The sequence below is a fragment of the Leopardus geoffroyi genome, chromosome E2 (assembly GCF_018350155.1).
Source record: "Leopardus geoffroyi isolate Oge1 chromosome E2, O.geoffroyi_Oge1_pat1.0, whole genome shotgun sequence".
Taxonomy (NCBI): Eukaryota; Metazoa; Chordata; class Mammalia; order Carnivora; family Felidae; genus Leopardus; species Leopardus geoffroyi.
This window is the reverse complement of record NC_059335.1, coordinates 60,034,563-60,049,450: the sequence shown is the minus strand read 5'-3', so window position 1 is coordinate 60,049,450 and position 14,888 is coordinate 60,034,563. Positions and strand designations below refer to the sequence as shown.

General features: G+C 52.2%; 1 protein-coding gene across 2 annotated transcripts in view; it reads left to right on the top strand.

Moving 5' to 3' along the window:
• The first annotated feature begins 3,963 nt into the window (after window positions 1–3,963).
• The window catches only part of KLHDC4 (kelch domain containing 4), a 52,196-nt gene continuing 41,271 nt past the window's right edge, over window positions 3,964–14,888 (top strand). For both annotated transcript variants that reach the window (XM_045439942.1, XM_045439941.1), the window contains exons 1-4: window positions 3,964–4,146; window positions 7,760–7,851; window positions 12,034–12,112; window positions 12,850–12,948. In XM_045439942.1, the coding sequence (XP_045295898.1) occupies window positions 4,048–4,146; window positions 7,760–7,851; window positions 12,034–12,112; window positions 12,850–12,948 (369 nt within the window). In that variant the 5' untranslated portion in view covers window positions 3,964–4,047. The remainder of the gene's footprint in view (window positions 4,147–7,759; window positions 7,852–12,033; window positions 12,113–12,849; window positions 12,949–14,888) is intronic.

The following is a 14,888-nucleotide window of genomic DNA, read 5'->3' as shown; positions in this document are numbered from 1 at the left end:
TAGTATCTAAATATATCTTAGCGAAACTGCAGGATAATAAGGATGAAGATAAGATCATAAAAGCAGGTAGAGGGGGAAAAAACTTTCCAGAAAGATCTTTGGAAAATCTCTAAGTCTTTAGAAACTAAATAGCACACTTCTAAGTAACCCAGGGGTCTAAGAAGAGATCAAAAGACCAATTAGGCAGTATCTTGAACTGAATGGAAGTCAAACCATAACGCATTACAATTTGTAAGATGCACCTGAACCGTCATCAAAAGGAGACCGAGAACTCTTAAAGATTTCAAATAAATGGATTAAATTACAAAAAAAGGAGAAAAGGTCCCCAAATACTTGGAAATTGAGCAGCACATTTTAACCCCAGAGAGGAGAGAATTTTGCTGTCAGCCTCGATGGAGCAAGGAGACTGGGTCTACCCCTCCCCTTCAGGCTTCTAGAAAACCGGACAAATGTACACAGCAACGGGTTGATTTCACTCTCACCCCTTTCTCTCCTAACCCCTTCCTCCAACCCTCCTTATTCCTTGCTTCACTTCACAAAGCATTTGAGGAACATCTATGTTTCTCCGTCTTGTTAGAACCAAACTTCCTGGGGCGCCTGGGTGGCGCAGTCGGTTAAGCGTCCGACTTCAGTCAGGTCACGATCTCGCAGTCCAGCCAGGTCACGATCTCGCAGTCCGTGAGTTCGAGCCCTGCGTCAGGCTCTGGGCAGATGGCTCAGGGCCTGGAGCCTGTTTCTGATTCTGTGTCTCCCTACCTCTCTGCCCCTCCCCCGTTCATGCTCTGTCTCTCTCTGTCCCAAAAATAAATAAACGTTGAAAAAAAAAAAAAAAACTTCCTGGAAGCTGGTGGGCGTGACTTCTGTTTTGTATCTCCTATTCTGGTACAATGTTCACGCGCTGCAGTCCAGTTAATGTTGTTACATGAAATGATTGTCAGCCAGCTCTATTTCATGCTGTCATTTCACAGCACACAGAATCTCTTAAGTTTGCATTTTGCGAAAATTTCTAAGTTTTTTTGTTATTTCGCTTGATTCTCCCAAGACTTTTGTGTAGTAAGTGGGCTAGTTTAATATTCTCATTTTTCCCAGATGGGAAACATGCAAAGAACCACAACACCCATACCGCACTTGGGAGAGCTTTCCAACAACACCGATTATTTGCAACGAGGGTAATGAGGTCGAGCCATTGTTAATCAGTTTTCTCTTCTGGGTTTCAACTTGAAGACAGCAGAGGGCGCCTGTCCACACAAAAGATACACTCTAGCCATTAACGTTATATTAGATGTAAGATAACCCATTAAAGTTTAAAAAGTATGATTTCACTAAAATAGGACTATGTAGTTAATCTTGTCACCATTTTAGGATTCTGATCTCATTTTAAATGTTCTAGCCTCTCTGTGTCTGGGTAATGAGAATTTCAACCTCACGTAAATCACCATGACAAATATCGTCCAAGCACCTTCCAACTTGGCTTCAAGATTCTTTCGGATAATAAAAGCATTAAGCCCTACATCGACCAGACCCTTCTAAATCTTAAAAGGGAATATGCTCTCCCTTTCTCAGCCTTCAAGAGGGGAACACTGTAATGAATTTCCTACAGATGCGCTGGGACTCAAGGGTCATTTGGCTTCAAGTGCATTGCCTCAAGGTCACCCGATATTCTTAGAAAAGTACGAAAGGATTAGGTATGTTGTTAAAGTCATATTGCACTAGAAGGAAAGTGGGGCAATAGTAAGGACTTGGCCCTTTGTAGCTCATTGTTGGAGGTGATTATGTCTGGAGGCTCAGGAGCCAGCTCACTGTGAGATGCTGTAGCTCTTTTCGGATATACTTCTGTTTTTTCCCCCTTTTATCACACATGGTCTCCTAATCACCTACAGGCAGCGCTGGACGCAGTTCCAGCCGGAATCCTTCTCGACCTCTTCTTCCCATAGTTTCCCCAAACTTCATTTTTCTTTTTTTTTTTTTTTTAAATTTTTTTTTTTCAACGTTTATTTATTTTTGGGACAGAGAGAGACAGAGCATGAACGGGGGTGGGGCAGAGAGAGAGGGAGACACAGAATCGGAAACAGGCTCCAGGCTCCGAGCCATCAGCCCAGAGCCTGACGCGGGGCTCGAACTCACGGACCGCAAGATCGTGACCTGGCTGAAGTCGGACGCTTAACCGACTGCGCCACCCAGGCGCCCCATTCATTTTTCTTTTTAAATAAGTAGGTTTATGGACAAGGGTTGGGGTTGGTTGGAAAAGCATTTATCCCTGCCTTTTTGGTGATGAGTAATTGATCGGATCTGTTAATCTACCTGGGTGGCTTAGTCGGTTGAGCATCCAACTTTGGCTCAGGTCATGGTCTCACGGTTCACGATTCCAAGCCCCACAATGAGCTTGCTACCATCAGCACAGGGCCTGCTTTGGGTCCTCTGCCCCCCTCTCTCTCTGCCCCTCCCCGCTCATGGTCTCTCTCTCAAAAATAAATAAACATAAAAAAAAAAATAAACCAGTTTTACTAGCAAAAAGGGGTTTATTCAGCAATGGCAGAGGAATTGCAATTCAGGACACACAAGCTATGGCAAAACCGTATTTTATGGCGGAGGAAGCTGGGAGGGGTTGTTTTGAACAAAAGCCCATAGAAGAAAACCAGGAATCCAGGGTGATGATGACTTCTCACTGGCTGAGTTGCCGGGGTGGTCTATTTCTCGCAGAAAATACAAGTGTACATCTTTCCCTATGGGGCCTGTAACTGATGATCCTTTCCTCTTGATGATTCTTCTATCGGGGCCTATAATTGAGAATTCTTCCTGTAACTGACCTTGAGTGGTGTGGCTCCCCCGTCTAGCCTCCCCACTCCATTTTAGTGAGGTTTCCTTTTATTAATTTTCACAGATCCAAGGTAATTTCTTTGAGGCTGATCCCTGTGGCAGTTCACTGGCACAATAAGCAACGAGATCATTTCTTGACTTATGCTTTCTTTTTGCCAAATACTTGCTTGCTTTTGTCATTAATTTGCTCTATTTCCTTGATCACGAGCCCAAAAGATGGCATTTCCTTCTCTCTAAATTTATTTATTTTGAGGTGGGGAGGGGGAGAGAGAGAGAGAGAGAGAATGAATATCCCATGCAGGCTCTGAGCTGTCAGCACAGAGCCAGACATGGGGCTGGAACTCATGAACCCTGAGAGCATGACCTGAGCAGAAATCAAGAGTCAGATGCTTAATGGACTGAGCCACGTAGGAGCCCCAAAGATGGCATTTTCTAAGTAATGGTAAGAATTTTCATTGAACCCTGTCCAAGCCATAGTATTCCATGCCCTACAAATAAATTTCCCATTTATACGGGTATTTCAGTCCAATCCTAGAGCACAATTTCCTAGCAGGCAGTTTCAGTTTCTCAGGCTTGCTGAGCTGACTGCTCTTGGAGGGGGATCATCAGCCCTCCCCTACGGCTGAAGCAGCAAGTCCTCTATCGCGGGACATCTGAGGAAACTCGGTGGACAGCGGAGGGCAGGACGCGTTTCCTCGTTCAGCACGAGATCCTCAGCACCTAACCCCGTGCGGGAGGAGGGACTGTCTTCCCCGGAAATCCTTGCAAATGTATGAACATTTGCCTGGGGAGGGAAGTCGAAGTTATAATTAAACCCGCAAAAGGGTCCGTCCGAGGTTAGGAGCAAAACGTGGCTCCCGTCCCGAGTCACCCAACCGGGTCACTCTGCGAGGCTAAGTAATTTGGCCGCATCCAGTAAACACTCGCAGCCCAGGCCAGCTCGCTCGGCGGGGCCTCAGGGGGAGGGCAGGCGGGTCCTCCCACGGCCGGGCCGGCAGCTTTCCACCCAGGCGCCCCCCAGCCCGAGGGCGCCCAGCCTGTCCCCAGAGCCCCAGCGCCCAGGCTCCGGGAGTTTCGGCCGCCGGCCGGAAGCACGCGCGCAACGCGCCGGAAGTGACGCTTCCCCGCGCCCGCCCCCGCGAGTGCGTATTTTCGGTGCGCCGCGCCGCGCCGCGCTCTGCTTCGCTGCCCGCCCCTCTGGGAGTCCTGGTTCCACCTCGGACGGGCGCGATGGGCAAGAAGGGCAAGAAGGAGAAGAAGGGCCGCGGAGCGGAGAAGACGGCCGCCAAGATGGAGAAGAAGGTGTCCAAGCGCTCGCGGAAGGAGGAGGTGAGCGGGGCCGGCGGCCAGGCCCGGCGCCTTCTCCACGCGAGCCACCCGCCCCCTCCGTGCGCGCTGCTGGGGGGGTCCCGGGTCCCGGGTCCCGTCGGGCTTCCCTCGGCCGGGAGGCGAGAGGACCAGGCGAGGGCCTCCGCTTCTGAGCCTTGCCTTTCTTCCTTAAAAGTAGGGTGCATGCCCCTCACAGCCGCCCGGAGCCGTGAGCGTCAGTGGGAGCAAGTGCAACTGTGGGGATTCCAGAACGGTTGTTGGCAACAGTGCTGCCTTTTCTCTCCCGCTCTCTACTTCTCTTTGTCTCTCTCTCTCTGTCTCTGTCTCTGTCTCTCTCTCTCTCTCTCTCTCTCTCTCTCTCTCTCAAGCTCTCTCCTTTCTTTCTCTCTCCCTCTGGCCTCTCGCTGTATCTCCCTCTGTCTCCGCGCCGCCGGGTCTGCGAATGGATCAGTACTGAACTTAGCCTTGAGTATTCTGAGTATTCTGCTTTCCGTCGGCGGTTGCACACGGACTTCCCGACCTGGGTGATCTACGGTGGTTTGTGACAGTTTGCCGTGTGCCGGGTGCTCTGCTGCCTGGGCTCCGGTCCTCCCAACCGAGTGAGGCAGGCAGCTTTGGCATGCCCACCGGACAGTTAGGAAATCAGCAGCTAACAAGTTACAGAGCTGGGAAGCAGCACGGGGCTGTAATCTGACCAGATGTTCCCATTCCAGGGCTCTTAACCACGTTGCCCTTTTTCTTCCCGAGCCTTTCACGTCTCTGCTCTCTCCTCTGCCAGACAGTGGGATTGGGCTTTGATGCTCTCAGGCTCTTCACCGGTTAAGTCCTTGGGTCCTGCATCCACAGGTCCGGGTCTGAATCTCATCTTTTCCACAACGAGCCGGAAGACCTCAGAGGAGCATGGCCTGCCTGCGCAGCGTCTGTGCCTCAGTTTCTCGCGCGTGAAGTAGGGCTAGTGGCCGCGTGTGCCTGGGTAGGGTTGTGCACAGAAAGACGGTTAGTTTTGGGGGAATCTTTAGACCGGTGCTTGGCACGTAGTGGGCACTCGGTAACTGTTAACAGGTGTTCACTCATCGTCACACCTCTCTGCAGTGCCCAGTACTTAGATGGCTGTAGCAGCGGCTCCCCGGTGCAGAGAACCCGTCGGGCCTGGGGCCTGGGACTCTGCATGTTGCCTCCACTCATCCTCACAACAGACCTTCAGGATCACTGGTCATCTGATTAGGTCAGGCCCACAGAGGATAACCTCCCTTTCTTAAAGCCAGCTGTGTCATATAACGTAACCTCATGAGAGTGCGTCCCGTCCTTTCCTGGCGGGGGACTGAGGGGGGATCTTGGGGACAGCTTGGAATTCTGCCTGCCACAGAACTTGTGTCTCACATACCCGGTGGACAACTCCACTTGGGTGTCACGCAGATTCCTCCCCCTTCCACGCTGTCGGTATTGAAGCCCTTCTGCCTCCAGGAAGATAATTTCTCAGGTGAATGACATTGGACCAGGAGCCCTGAAGTGATTGTGACGCCCAACACTCCCTTCTCCACCCAGGTGTCTGTAAAGTTCCAGCGGGTCAGTTGTCTTGCGTAGCTAACACAGCGGTTTTGCGTTAGGGTTGTAGCCTTTAGGCCGCTGCTCACATAAAGTGGCAGGATAATGGGTGTTTTCGTGGGCCGCGTGAGGGTGAGAATTGGTAGAACCCCTCTGAATCCTAATTTGTCCTCGCGGAGAAAATTGGAAGGTGCCACGTGCGGTTACACACTGGAAGGCTTGCCTTGGAAAAACTCCCCAGCTGCACGAAGATGGGAACAAACGTGGCGCTAGGAGTATTGTTTGTGAAGACAGAACATTGGGATTGGCCCAGGCGTTGAGCAGCACGGTGGGTAGAGAAGCAGGGCGGAGTCGGAGCTCTGCCACGGCGGAAGCGAAGGGATTCAGCCTATCAGGCTGTGGCAGTGTTGAGCAGAAGGCAGGTGGCAAGAGAATACGCAGTACGACGTCAGTGGCGTGGAGGAATGACATGGGTCACTTAGGGAGATGTTTGTGTGGTGAAAGTATAAAGAAGGGCTCGATAGTAAGGCGCCCTCTGTTCCAGGTAGTGGCCGCTTCCTGGGGGCCCAGGGGTGCACGGTGGGGAGGCGGAGGGCTGCGGGTGGCTGTTCAGGCCAAGGACAGTGGCGTTCTGACGAAAGGAGCTGAGAGAAAGCCCTTGGAGCTTAGAGTGAGGAGGTGGGGTGGGAAATGAAGTGGGCAGAATGGTCTGGAAGTGTTTTTTTGTTTTTTTAATTTTTCTTTTTCGTTAATGCTTATTCACTTTTTAAGAGACAGAGACAGAGAGTGAGCAGGGCAGGGGGCAGAGAGAGAGGGAGACACAGAATCGGAAGCAGGCTCCAGGCTCTGAGCTGTGAGCGCAGAGCCTGACGTGGGATTCGAACCCACGAACCGTGAGATCATGACTTGAGCTGAAGTCGGACGCTTAACCGACTGAGTCACCCACACGCCCCTGGAAGCGTGTTCAAGCGCAGGAAGGACATCTGCCTACATTGCGGGATGAGGGCTGTGGGATGGGGAGGGAGAGAAGCGGGGAAGGAGGCGGGGACACATCTCAGATCCCAGCACAAGCAAGGTGAGGACAGTGAGCTTTCAAGAAGAGACAAGGACAGAAGGTAACTTTCCCCCGACACACCGGGGGTGTGCAATCACTAGTGAATGCAGGGATGCAGACTCTGGACTGGGAGGAGGAAGACCAGGATCCAGGGCCGCCCGGCTGTGCAGGTCAGTTGGCACCTTGACTTCCAAGTCTGTTTCTGCAGTTGTGAAAATAAACCCAGATTGGCTGCAGGTGATAATTGCAGAACCCCTGCCTGCAGGCGCCGTTCTGAACAGACTGACTGGTCTTACTTGGAGCTTATCGTGTTGGTGGAAAGGAGGAGGAAACAAATAAATGAGCGAGGGAAGTCTCAGAGCCTGCTGTGCAGACAGCGGAGCGTGCTGGCGGGCGGCCCCGGCCTGGCTTTCTGAGAAGCGGTGGAAAGTGCTGGCAGGAAGTCAGGGCCGGCTTGTCTGAATGGAGGGGAGGGCCCTCTGTGCGGAGTGTGAGGGTGTGAGGTGGGGTGCCGTGTGCAGCGTGCACACTAAGTATACTTGCGAGAAAACCGCCTCTAAGGTCGAGCTCTGAGTACTTTTGCAAATGTCAGATTCTGTGTCTTTAAAATGGGAGGAACACATTCATATTCTCAGATGTGACTGGCCCCCGGTCAGGGCAGACAGTGGGAAAGGTGGCCCAGGACTGACGGGCGCCTGGGGGCTCAGTCGGTTGAGCATCCGACTCTTGATTTAGGCTCCGGTCATGATCTCACAGTTGTGAGATCGAGCCCCGTGTGTCTCCCTCTCTGCCCCTCCCTCCCTCCCTCCCTCTCTCTCTCTCTCTCTCTCTCTCAATCTCCCCCTCCCCCCCTCCCTCCCTCCCTCTCTCCCCCCTCCCTCCCTCTCTCCCCCCTCCCCCTCCCCCTCTCTCCCCCTCCCCCCCCCTCTCCCTGTCTCTCTCTCTCTTAAAATAAATAAGCCTTAAGAAGAGTTTAAGAGCATGTCTCAGGTGTGACTGCTTATCTGCCTTTAGGAAGACCTGGAGGCTCTCCTCGCCCACTTCCAGGCCCTGGACGCCACAAAGACTCAGGTCGTGGAGACCCCGTGCCCCCCGCCTTCTCCAAGGTAAGTGAGCCAGGGCTCTTCGTTCTGGCTTCTGACGGTTTGTATACATTGGACAAGCACTTTAAGTTGGCGCCATGTTGGGGTGCCAGGGTGGCTCAGTCTGCTAAGCATCCGACTTCGGCTCGGGTCATGATCTCACGGTTTGTGAGTTCGAGCCCCGCGTCGGGCTCTGTGCTGTCCTCGTGGAGTCCACCTAGGATCCTCTGTCTCCCTCTCTGCCCCTCCCCCGCTTGTGCCTTCTCAAAAATAAACGTTTAAGAAAATAAGTAAGGGATGCCTGGGTGGCTCAGTCGGTTAAGGGGCCGACTTCGGCTCAGGTCATGATCTCGCGGTCCGTGAGTTCGAGCCCCGCGTCGGGCTCTGTGCTGACAGCTCAGAGCCTGGAGCCTGTTTTGGATTCTGTCTCCCTCTCTCTGACCCTCCCCCGTTCATGCTTTGTCTCTCTCTGTCTCAAAAATAAATAAACGTTAAAAAAAAAAAAAAATTAAAAAAAAAAAAAAGAAAATAAGTAAAGTGGCACCGTGTTGTCATGAATAACCAGGCACGTGGGATGTTTTCATCATGAAAACCCATTCCCGTTCCGGATAAGCTCCCACACAACGGTTTTTGACTTTTCTTCTGAAGAACGGGACTGAGGCTCTTCTGCCCGGTTGTCACAAGCAACATGAAGCTGGGTCCCCCAGCTCAGCTGCTCGGTGGGACCGTGCCGTTTGAGAGCTCTCCAGCTGGTCGCGGCTCTTGGACTAGAGTGTTACCCCAGCGAGCTCTCCGGTTCTTAAAACGTTTCAAAGCTGTGTGTCACAGGCACAGACCCCCAAATCCGTCTTCTGTTGCTGTTTGTTCCTGACGGCAAGTGGGACTTTCGGACGTCAATGTGTGTACGTCATTTTGAAAGAATTTGTGAATTACGTGAGGGACTCCGGTCTCGTAGGGTTTCAGGTACCTCTCGGATGAGCCGGGATGAGCAGGCTTTGGTTTTCCTCTGACTTCTTCCTCTTCTGTGCCAATCCCTGTCCCCTCGGCGTCCGAATTCGGGTTGTGTTATGATTTGATTTAGGGTTCCGCTCGCTGCCGACAGAGTAGGCGGAAAACATTGTCTGCGTTGAGCTGGGAACCGGGAAAGGCCAGGTGACCCTAGAAAAGGTCCCGCCTTGTTCAGAGAAGGGGAGAGATGCGTCAACTTCACAAGCACCCGAGAATGGTTGAGAAATGATTTGCTTGTTTTCCGTCAGGATCAAAACTACCCTTCCTCGCACTGTGGTTGCAACTGAGATGAGTTTTACCAGGGCTGTCGTCGGCCTGAGAGTGGAGGCCTGGGGGCCAGCTCTTCCGGAAGGGAGGTGCAGGTGACGGCTCTGACGCTCAGATCCCACCTGCCTGGGACACGGGGTTTAGTCCTCGGCTCCTCCGAGGTGGGGGGATGGCTCACCTGGCCCCGAGCAGAACGGCGTGACGCGGACGGCTACCCAGCAGCCCCCAGGGTTGCGGCTTGTTCCTGTCTTCGCGTGAGAAACGACGTTAGGAGTCCAGCTTGCTTTCCCGCGTATCGGCACGTTCCACGTGTGGTAGACGTGCGTTTTCCTTTGAATCGTTAAAGCAGAGGAGTCCTGGGAGTCCAAGGCTTCGTGTGCACAGCACCCAGGGGGAAGCCACTTTGAACGTGGATGGATTTTTCGTCCCCCTTTTGCTGACACTTTCAAACTTTTCCTCAAGTGATGTCGTCCCAAGAGCCAGGCTTAATGTTAGGATATAATTTGGAATGTTAGTGCTTCCCTGGTCCGCTGGGAACATTTTCTGGCAGAAGGGAGTGGTGCTTGGAGCTGAGATAGGAGGTCTTCCGGTCGGCAACCCCAGCGGCTTGTCACCTCCTCCTTCTCCATCATGTTCTAGGAAACACCGTGCAAACTACGGAGTTTCGTGAGCGCGTGTGCCCGCAGGGGTTTGCTGTGCTGTAGTTTAAGGGGGAAGGAAGGGCCATACACTCCTTTCCCTCAGAGCCGCAGCGCTCCGGACGCAGGCCCCAGGAGGCGGACGCGGCCCGGGGTGTGTGCCAGCGACCCTGTGACACTCCGGGCCTGCCCTGGGTGTTCTTTCCTGGGGGTGCTTGTTACTTTTCCACAGGGAAAAAAAAATTTTTTTTTTTTTTTTTTTAAGTTAGAGAGAGTGTGAGAGCGAGAATCTCAAGCAGGCTCCGTGCTGTCGGCGCAGAGCCTGACTTGGGCCTTGGTCGCACAAAGCGTGAGATCACGACCTGGGCCAAGCTCAAGAATCGGACGCTCAGCCACTGAGCCCCCCGGGCGCCCCCACCACAGAAAAGTGTAGTAGGTTAAGTGAAGAAAAGATTCTGCGTTAAAGAGCTTTGGGAACAACTGGTTTCCTTTTGAGATTAAAAAAAAATCGTTGTGAAACATAGCTAATGTGAAAGTTTCCATTTCCACCATTTTTAGCTCTACAGCTCACTGAGGTGACTTCCATTCACGGTGCTGCGCAATAATCCATTTCCGGAAATTTCCATCACCCCCGATGGGAGCACTGGACCTATTAGCAGTCACTCCCGTCCCCCTCCTCTCTGCCCATGGTGGCCTCCACTTTCTGGTTTTTTGGTTTGCCTGTTCTGGATGTTTCATACAAGTGCAATCAGTCTGTCCCTGTGCGTCTGGCTTCTCTCGCTCACTTAGCACAACGTCCTCGAGGCCCACCCACGCTGTCGCGGGAATCTGAGCTGCTTTCCTTTCGGAGAGCAGTAGTGTTCGATTCCGTGGAGGCACAGCATTGTGTGTGTCCGGTCAGCTCGTGACAGACTCTGCCATTGTTCACACCTCTTGGCTGTCGTGAGTGATCATGTATGAACGTCGCCATACAGGGGTCTGGGCGAGCCTGTTCTCGGTCTTCTTGGGCACATACCAAGGGGCGGAGTTGCTGGGTCCTGTGGTGATTTCGTGTTTAATTGTGAGGCCGTTTGCCACAGCAGTAGCACTATTTTAACACTGGTTTCTTTCCTGCAAACTTTCTCAGCGTCTAAAATGTTTTGTGGGGGCGCCTGGGTGGCGCAGTCGGTTAAGCGTCCGACTTCAGCCAGGTCACGATCTCGCGGTCCGTGAGTTCGAGCCCCGCATCAGGCTCTGGGCTGATGGCTCAGAGCCTGGAGCCTGTTTCCGATTCTGTGTCTCCCTCTCTCTCTGCCCCTCCCCCGTTCATGCTCTGTCTCTCTCTGTCCCAAAAATAAATAAACGTTGAAAAAAAAAAAATTTTAAATGTTTTGTGGACAGTAAATCCCTGAGGGAAGATAGAGTTGCCTCATTTCTCCAACTTATTTGACCTTGAAACCTTTGTTTTCCTTGATGAACTCCTTCGGAATTAGGTTGCCGTACGCACCCTGGGGACCCCGCTCGTGGGGATTTTGAGAGAAGCATTTTCCGCTGATGGTTCGTCCTGTCCTCTCACCCCCGTCACTGTGCTTCAGTATTTCCTACTGAGATGGTCTGGGGTGTTTACAGATTCCTTACCGCTGCTCCTTTGTTTTCAGGTGTAACGTAAGCACAAAGTTACTGACATTTAAATTTTTTGAATGTTTTAATTTGTTTTTGAGAGAGAGACAGAGACAGAGCTAACAGGGCAGGGGCAGAGAGAGAGGGCGAGAGAGAATCCCAAGCAGGCTCCACACTGTCAGCACGGAGCCCATTGTGAGTCTCAAACTCAAAAGCTGTGAGACCATGAGCTGAGCCGAAATCAAGAGTTGGGCGTCTAATGGACTGAGCCATCCAGGAGCCCCTTATTTGTATTTTTTCAGGTGGAAGGAGATACCGTATTGAAATGCTCAAACCCTGGACTTTTTAGAACGGTTTTGATTGTGATTCAAGGGCATAGACCCTTACGGTGTAGGTCTGCTCTGGAAATTTGGGCACTGAGGCGGGAGCTCCTAGACTTCTCACTGCCTGATGGTCTTTAGCCAAGTGCTATGTGAGTCACACAGGTCCAGGGCTGTCCTGGGAGACTGGTGTTGTGGCCGTGAGGTGGCATTTAAGGGTTGGGGCCTTCGCTTCCATTCAGAGTGCCGGGCTTCTCTTCCGCGGGATTTCGGGGAGGCGATAAAGGCCTCTGATGGGAAGGGAGGCGGGCTCTCAGCGGGGCTCTGCGTGGCCAGATTGCGCGCTGACCGGCCCCTGCTTCTGTCTCATGTAGGTTGCACGCCTCCTTGTCTGCACATCCTGACAAAGATGAATTAATCCTTTTCGGAGGTGAATATTTCAATGGCCAAAAAGTAAAGTATATATTTTTTTCTTTTCCCCTCAAATTTCCATGGGTCTCCTTTTGAGCAAAATTAATTTAAAGCAGCGATATCAAACACGCACCGGTCCCGCCTCATGTGCTTACGGGGCTGGCACGTGACCTTGTCCTGGACCAGCCACCAGGACCCTCTAGTGACCTCTAGGGTCACTCCTCGTATTGCCTGCTTGAGCTAGACCGGCACCCTGCTCACTCGGGCTGACGTTCGTGCCCGTGAGGCGTTTCCAGGGTTGTTTCCTACCCCTACCAGTGGGGTAGGAAAGTGCTCGTAAATTGTAGAGCTAATTTTCATTTCTGAGCGGGCCAAAAAGACCTGTATTTCAGAGTTGAGTATAAACAGTTAGAAAAGCAGGAGTTCCCCTTCCCTCCGTGCTGAGGACCCCTGTGAGTCTGACTTAACCTGTTCATCTTCCACTCTGAATTTTCATGCATTTTAAAAACGAGGCTTGACTTGAAGAGAAAGACCACTTGGGAGCAGCAAGGGATCTTGGTATCTTAGGCCCTAGTAGGGATGGTGGGAAGTCTTTTTCTTTGTTATTATCCCAAAGGCTCCCAAGGGACCAGCCCCAGGCCTCCTGCATCGGTGTGATTTGCATGGCTTTACGAAACCCGTTTCCCGGGGACAGCTAGTGATCGAGATCTCATGTTCCACCTACCGTCGCTTGTGTCGAGGCGTCCTTCGTGACACTAAATCCCTCTTCTTTTTCGCAGACATCTGTGTATAATGAACTCTACACCTACAGTATCAGGAAGGACGCCTGGACCAAAGTGGAGATCCCCAATCCGCCCCCGAGACGCTGTGCTCACCAGGTATGTTGGCATCGACCGTCAGCCCTCCCTCCTTCCCTGGGAGGGCCCTGTTATGTGCTTGGTGAGTTTGTAAGTGACAGGCCGCCCGGCACGGAGAGGCCGGGACCTGCACAGGGTCCTTGCTGGCCGTTCCTAACTTGGACTCGTGCCTGAGCTGCTTCCCTCACGATACGGGGCTGGACGCCTTCTGCAGGCGGCCTGAAGGTCGTGTGAAGAAATCCAGGCAAAGATGCCTAGTGCCGTGCTTGGCGTGTAGCGGCCACTTGGCGAAACGTCCTCCGTTCGAGCGAGAGGCTCCCGTGGGCCCAAGTCCTGGTGGCGAGAGAGAGGGATTCCTCAGGAGAAGCGGAACGTTCAGATGGTTGTTGGGGGACCAGATGGGTCGTAGCCAGAGGCAGCTAAGGCTAATGAAGTCAGCGTGCTGTCGGCTAGTTTCTGCTCACCCTAGGGGACCTCCAGGTGCTGTGACTCCACAGGGACAGACTCTCGGTCTTGCTCGTTATCATAGCCCCGTGCTCTGAGCAGCGTCAGGGCACAAAAAATAATTTGGGCGACACTTTTCCGGCGTGGAGAAGGATGCTTGTGTGAGTCTGCCGTGGTGAGAGTAAACCCCGTGCACGGGACGTGGGGGTCCCTTTTCTGGTTCTTGGCTTACAGGGAGCCTGCTGACCTGGGATTGAGTCGGGAGGAGGGCCTGCCTGCTGGGACTGCACGATCATCTTGTGCACGTAGAGACTTGAGGGCGTTTGGACTGGTGTGTCTTGTGAAAAGAAGAATGTACTTGGAGGGTTAATGGTCAGATCTCAGTAAGCTTGGGTTTTAGTACGTAACGGAGCTTGAGGAGTTTGATGCGTTCGCTGGAGCCGCCCCAGTTCCTGAGAATGCACCAGGCCTCCAGGCTGCGGAGTAGTCCTGTCCTGTCCCGGCCGTGGTCTCCCCAAGCCCCCAGCCCTCCCAGATGGCTCATCGGATTCCTGCACCCCAAGAGCACTCACGTTCTGATGGAGCGGTCCCATGCATGCCATGTCATGTGATGCGGGCTCGGGCTTCTTTGAAGTGTCTTTTTTTAAAAAATTGTTTTATTTTATTTTTATTTTTTAATTTTTGTTTATATTTTTTTAAAGTTTATTTTTTTATTTTATTTTTTTTTTTTTAATTTTTTTTTCAACGTTTATTTATTTTTGGGACAGAGAGAGACAGAGCATGAACGGGGGAGGGGCAGAGAGAGAGGGAGACACAGAATCGGAAACAGGCTCCAGGCTCTGAGCCATCAGCCCAGAGCCTGACGCGGGGCTCGAACTCACGGACCGCGAGATCGTGACCTGGCTGAAGTCGGACGCTTAACCGACTGCGCCACCCAGGCGCCCCTAAAGTTTATTTTTGAGACAGAGAGAGACAGAGCATGAACGGGGGAGGGGCAGAGAGAGAGGGAGACACAGAATCTGAAACAGGCTCCAGGCTCTGAACTGAGCCACCCAGGTGCCCCTAGGGAGTTTATTTTCTTATCCATTTTACTCACAGTTACTAACTATGTCCTTGAAGAATTAGGGTCGCAAAAGTCTTTGAGACGCTTAAATTCAGTTATTTTGCCAGGGTGCTCAGCAGGTTCTGATTCGTATGCCTTTCTTAGGAGGGATTAATAATATCCTTGCAGTTAAGGTTAGTTTGCTGTTTTCTCTGAATTTCACAATGAATCAGCAACGGGAAACAGAAAATTTGTTGTAAGGTCTTTTGCCTAAAGTTCCCTATAGTCCAAATTCTACTACATTAAATTCTGAGACATAGAACTTTCCTTCTGGAGCACCTGGGTGGCTTAGTTGGTTGAGCATCTGACCCTTGATTTCGGCTCAGGTCATGCTCCCAGGGTCGTGGGACCCAGGGTCTCCCTCCCTGTCTCCTCCTCTTCCCCTCTCCCCCTCTCTGCCACCCTCCCTCTCTCC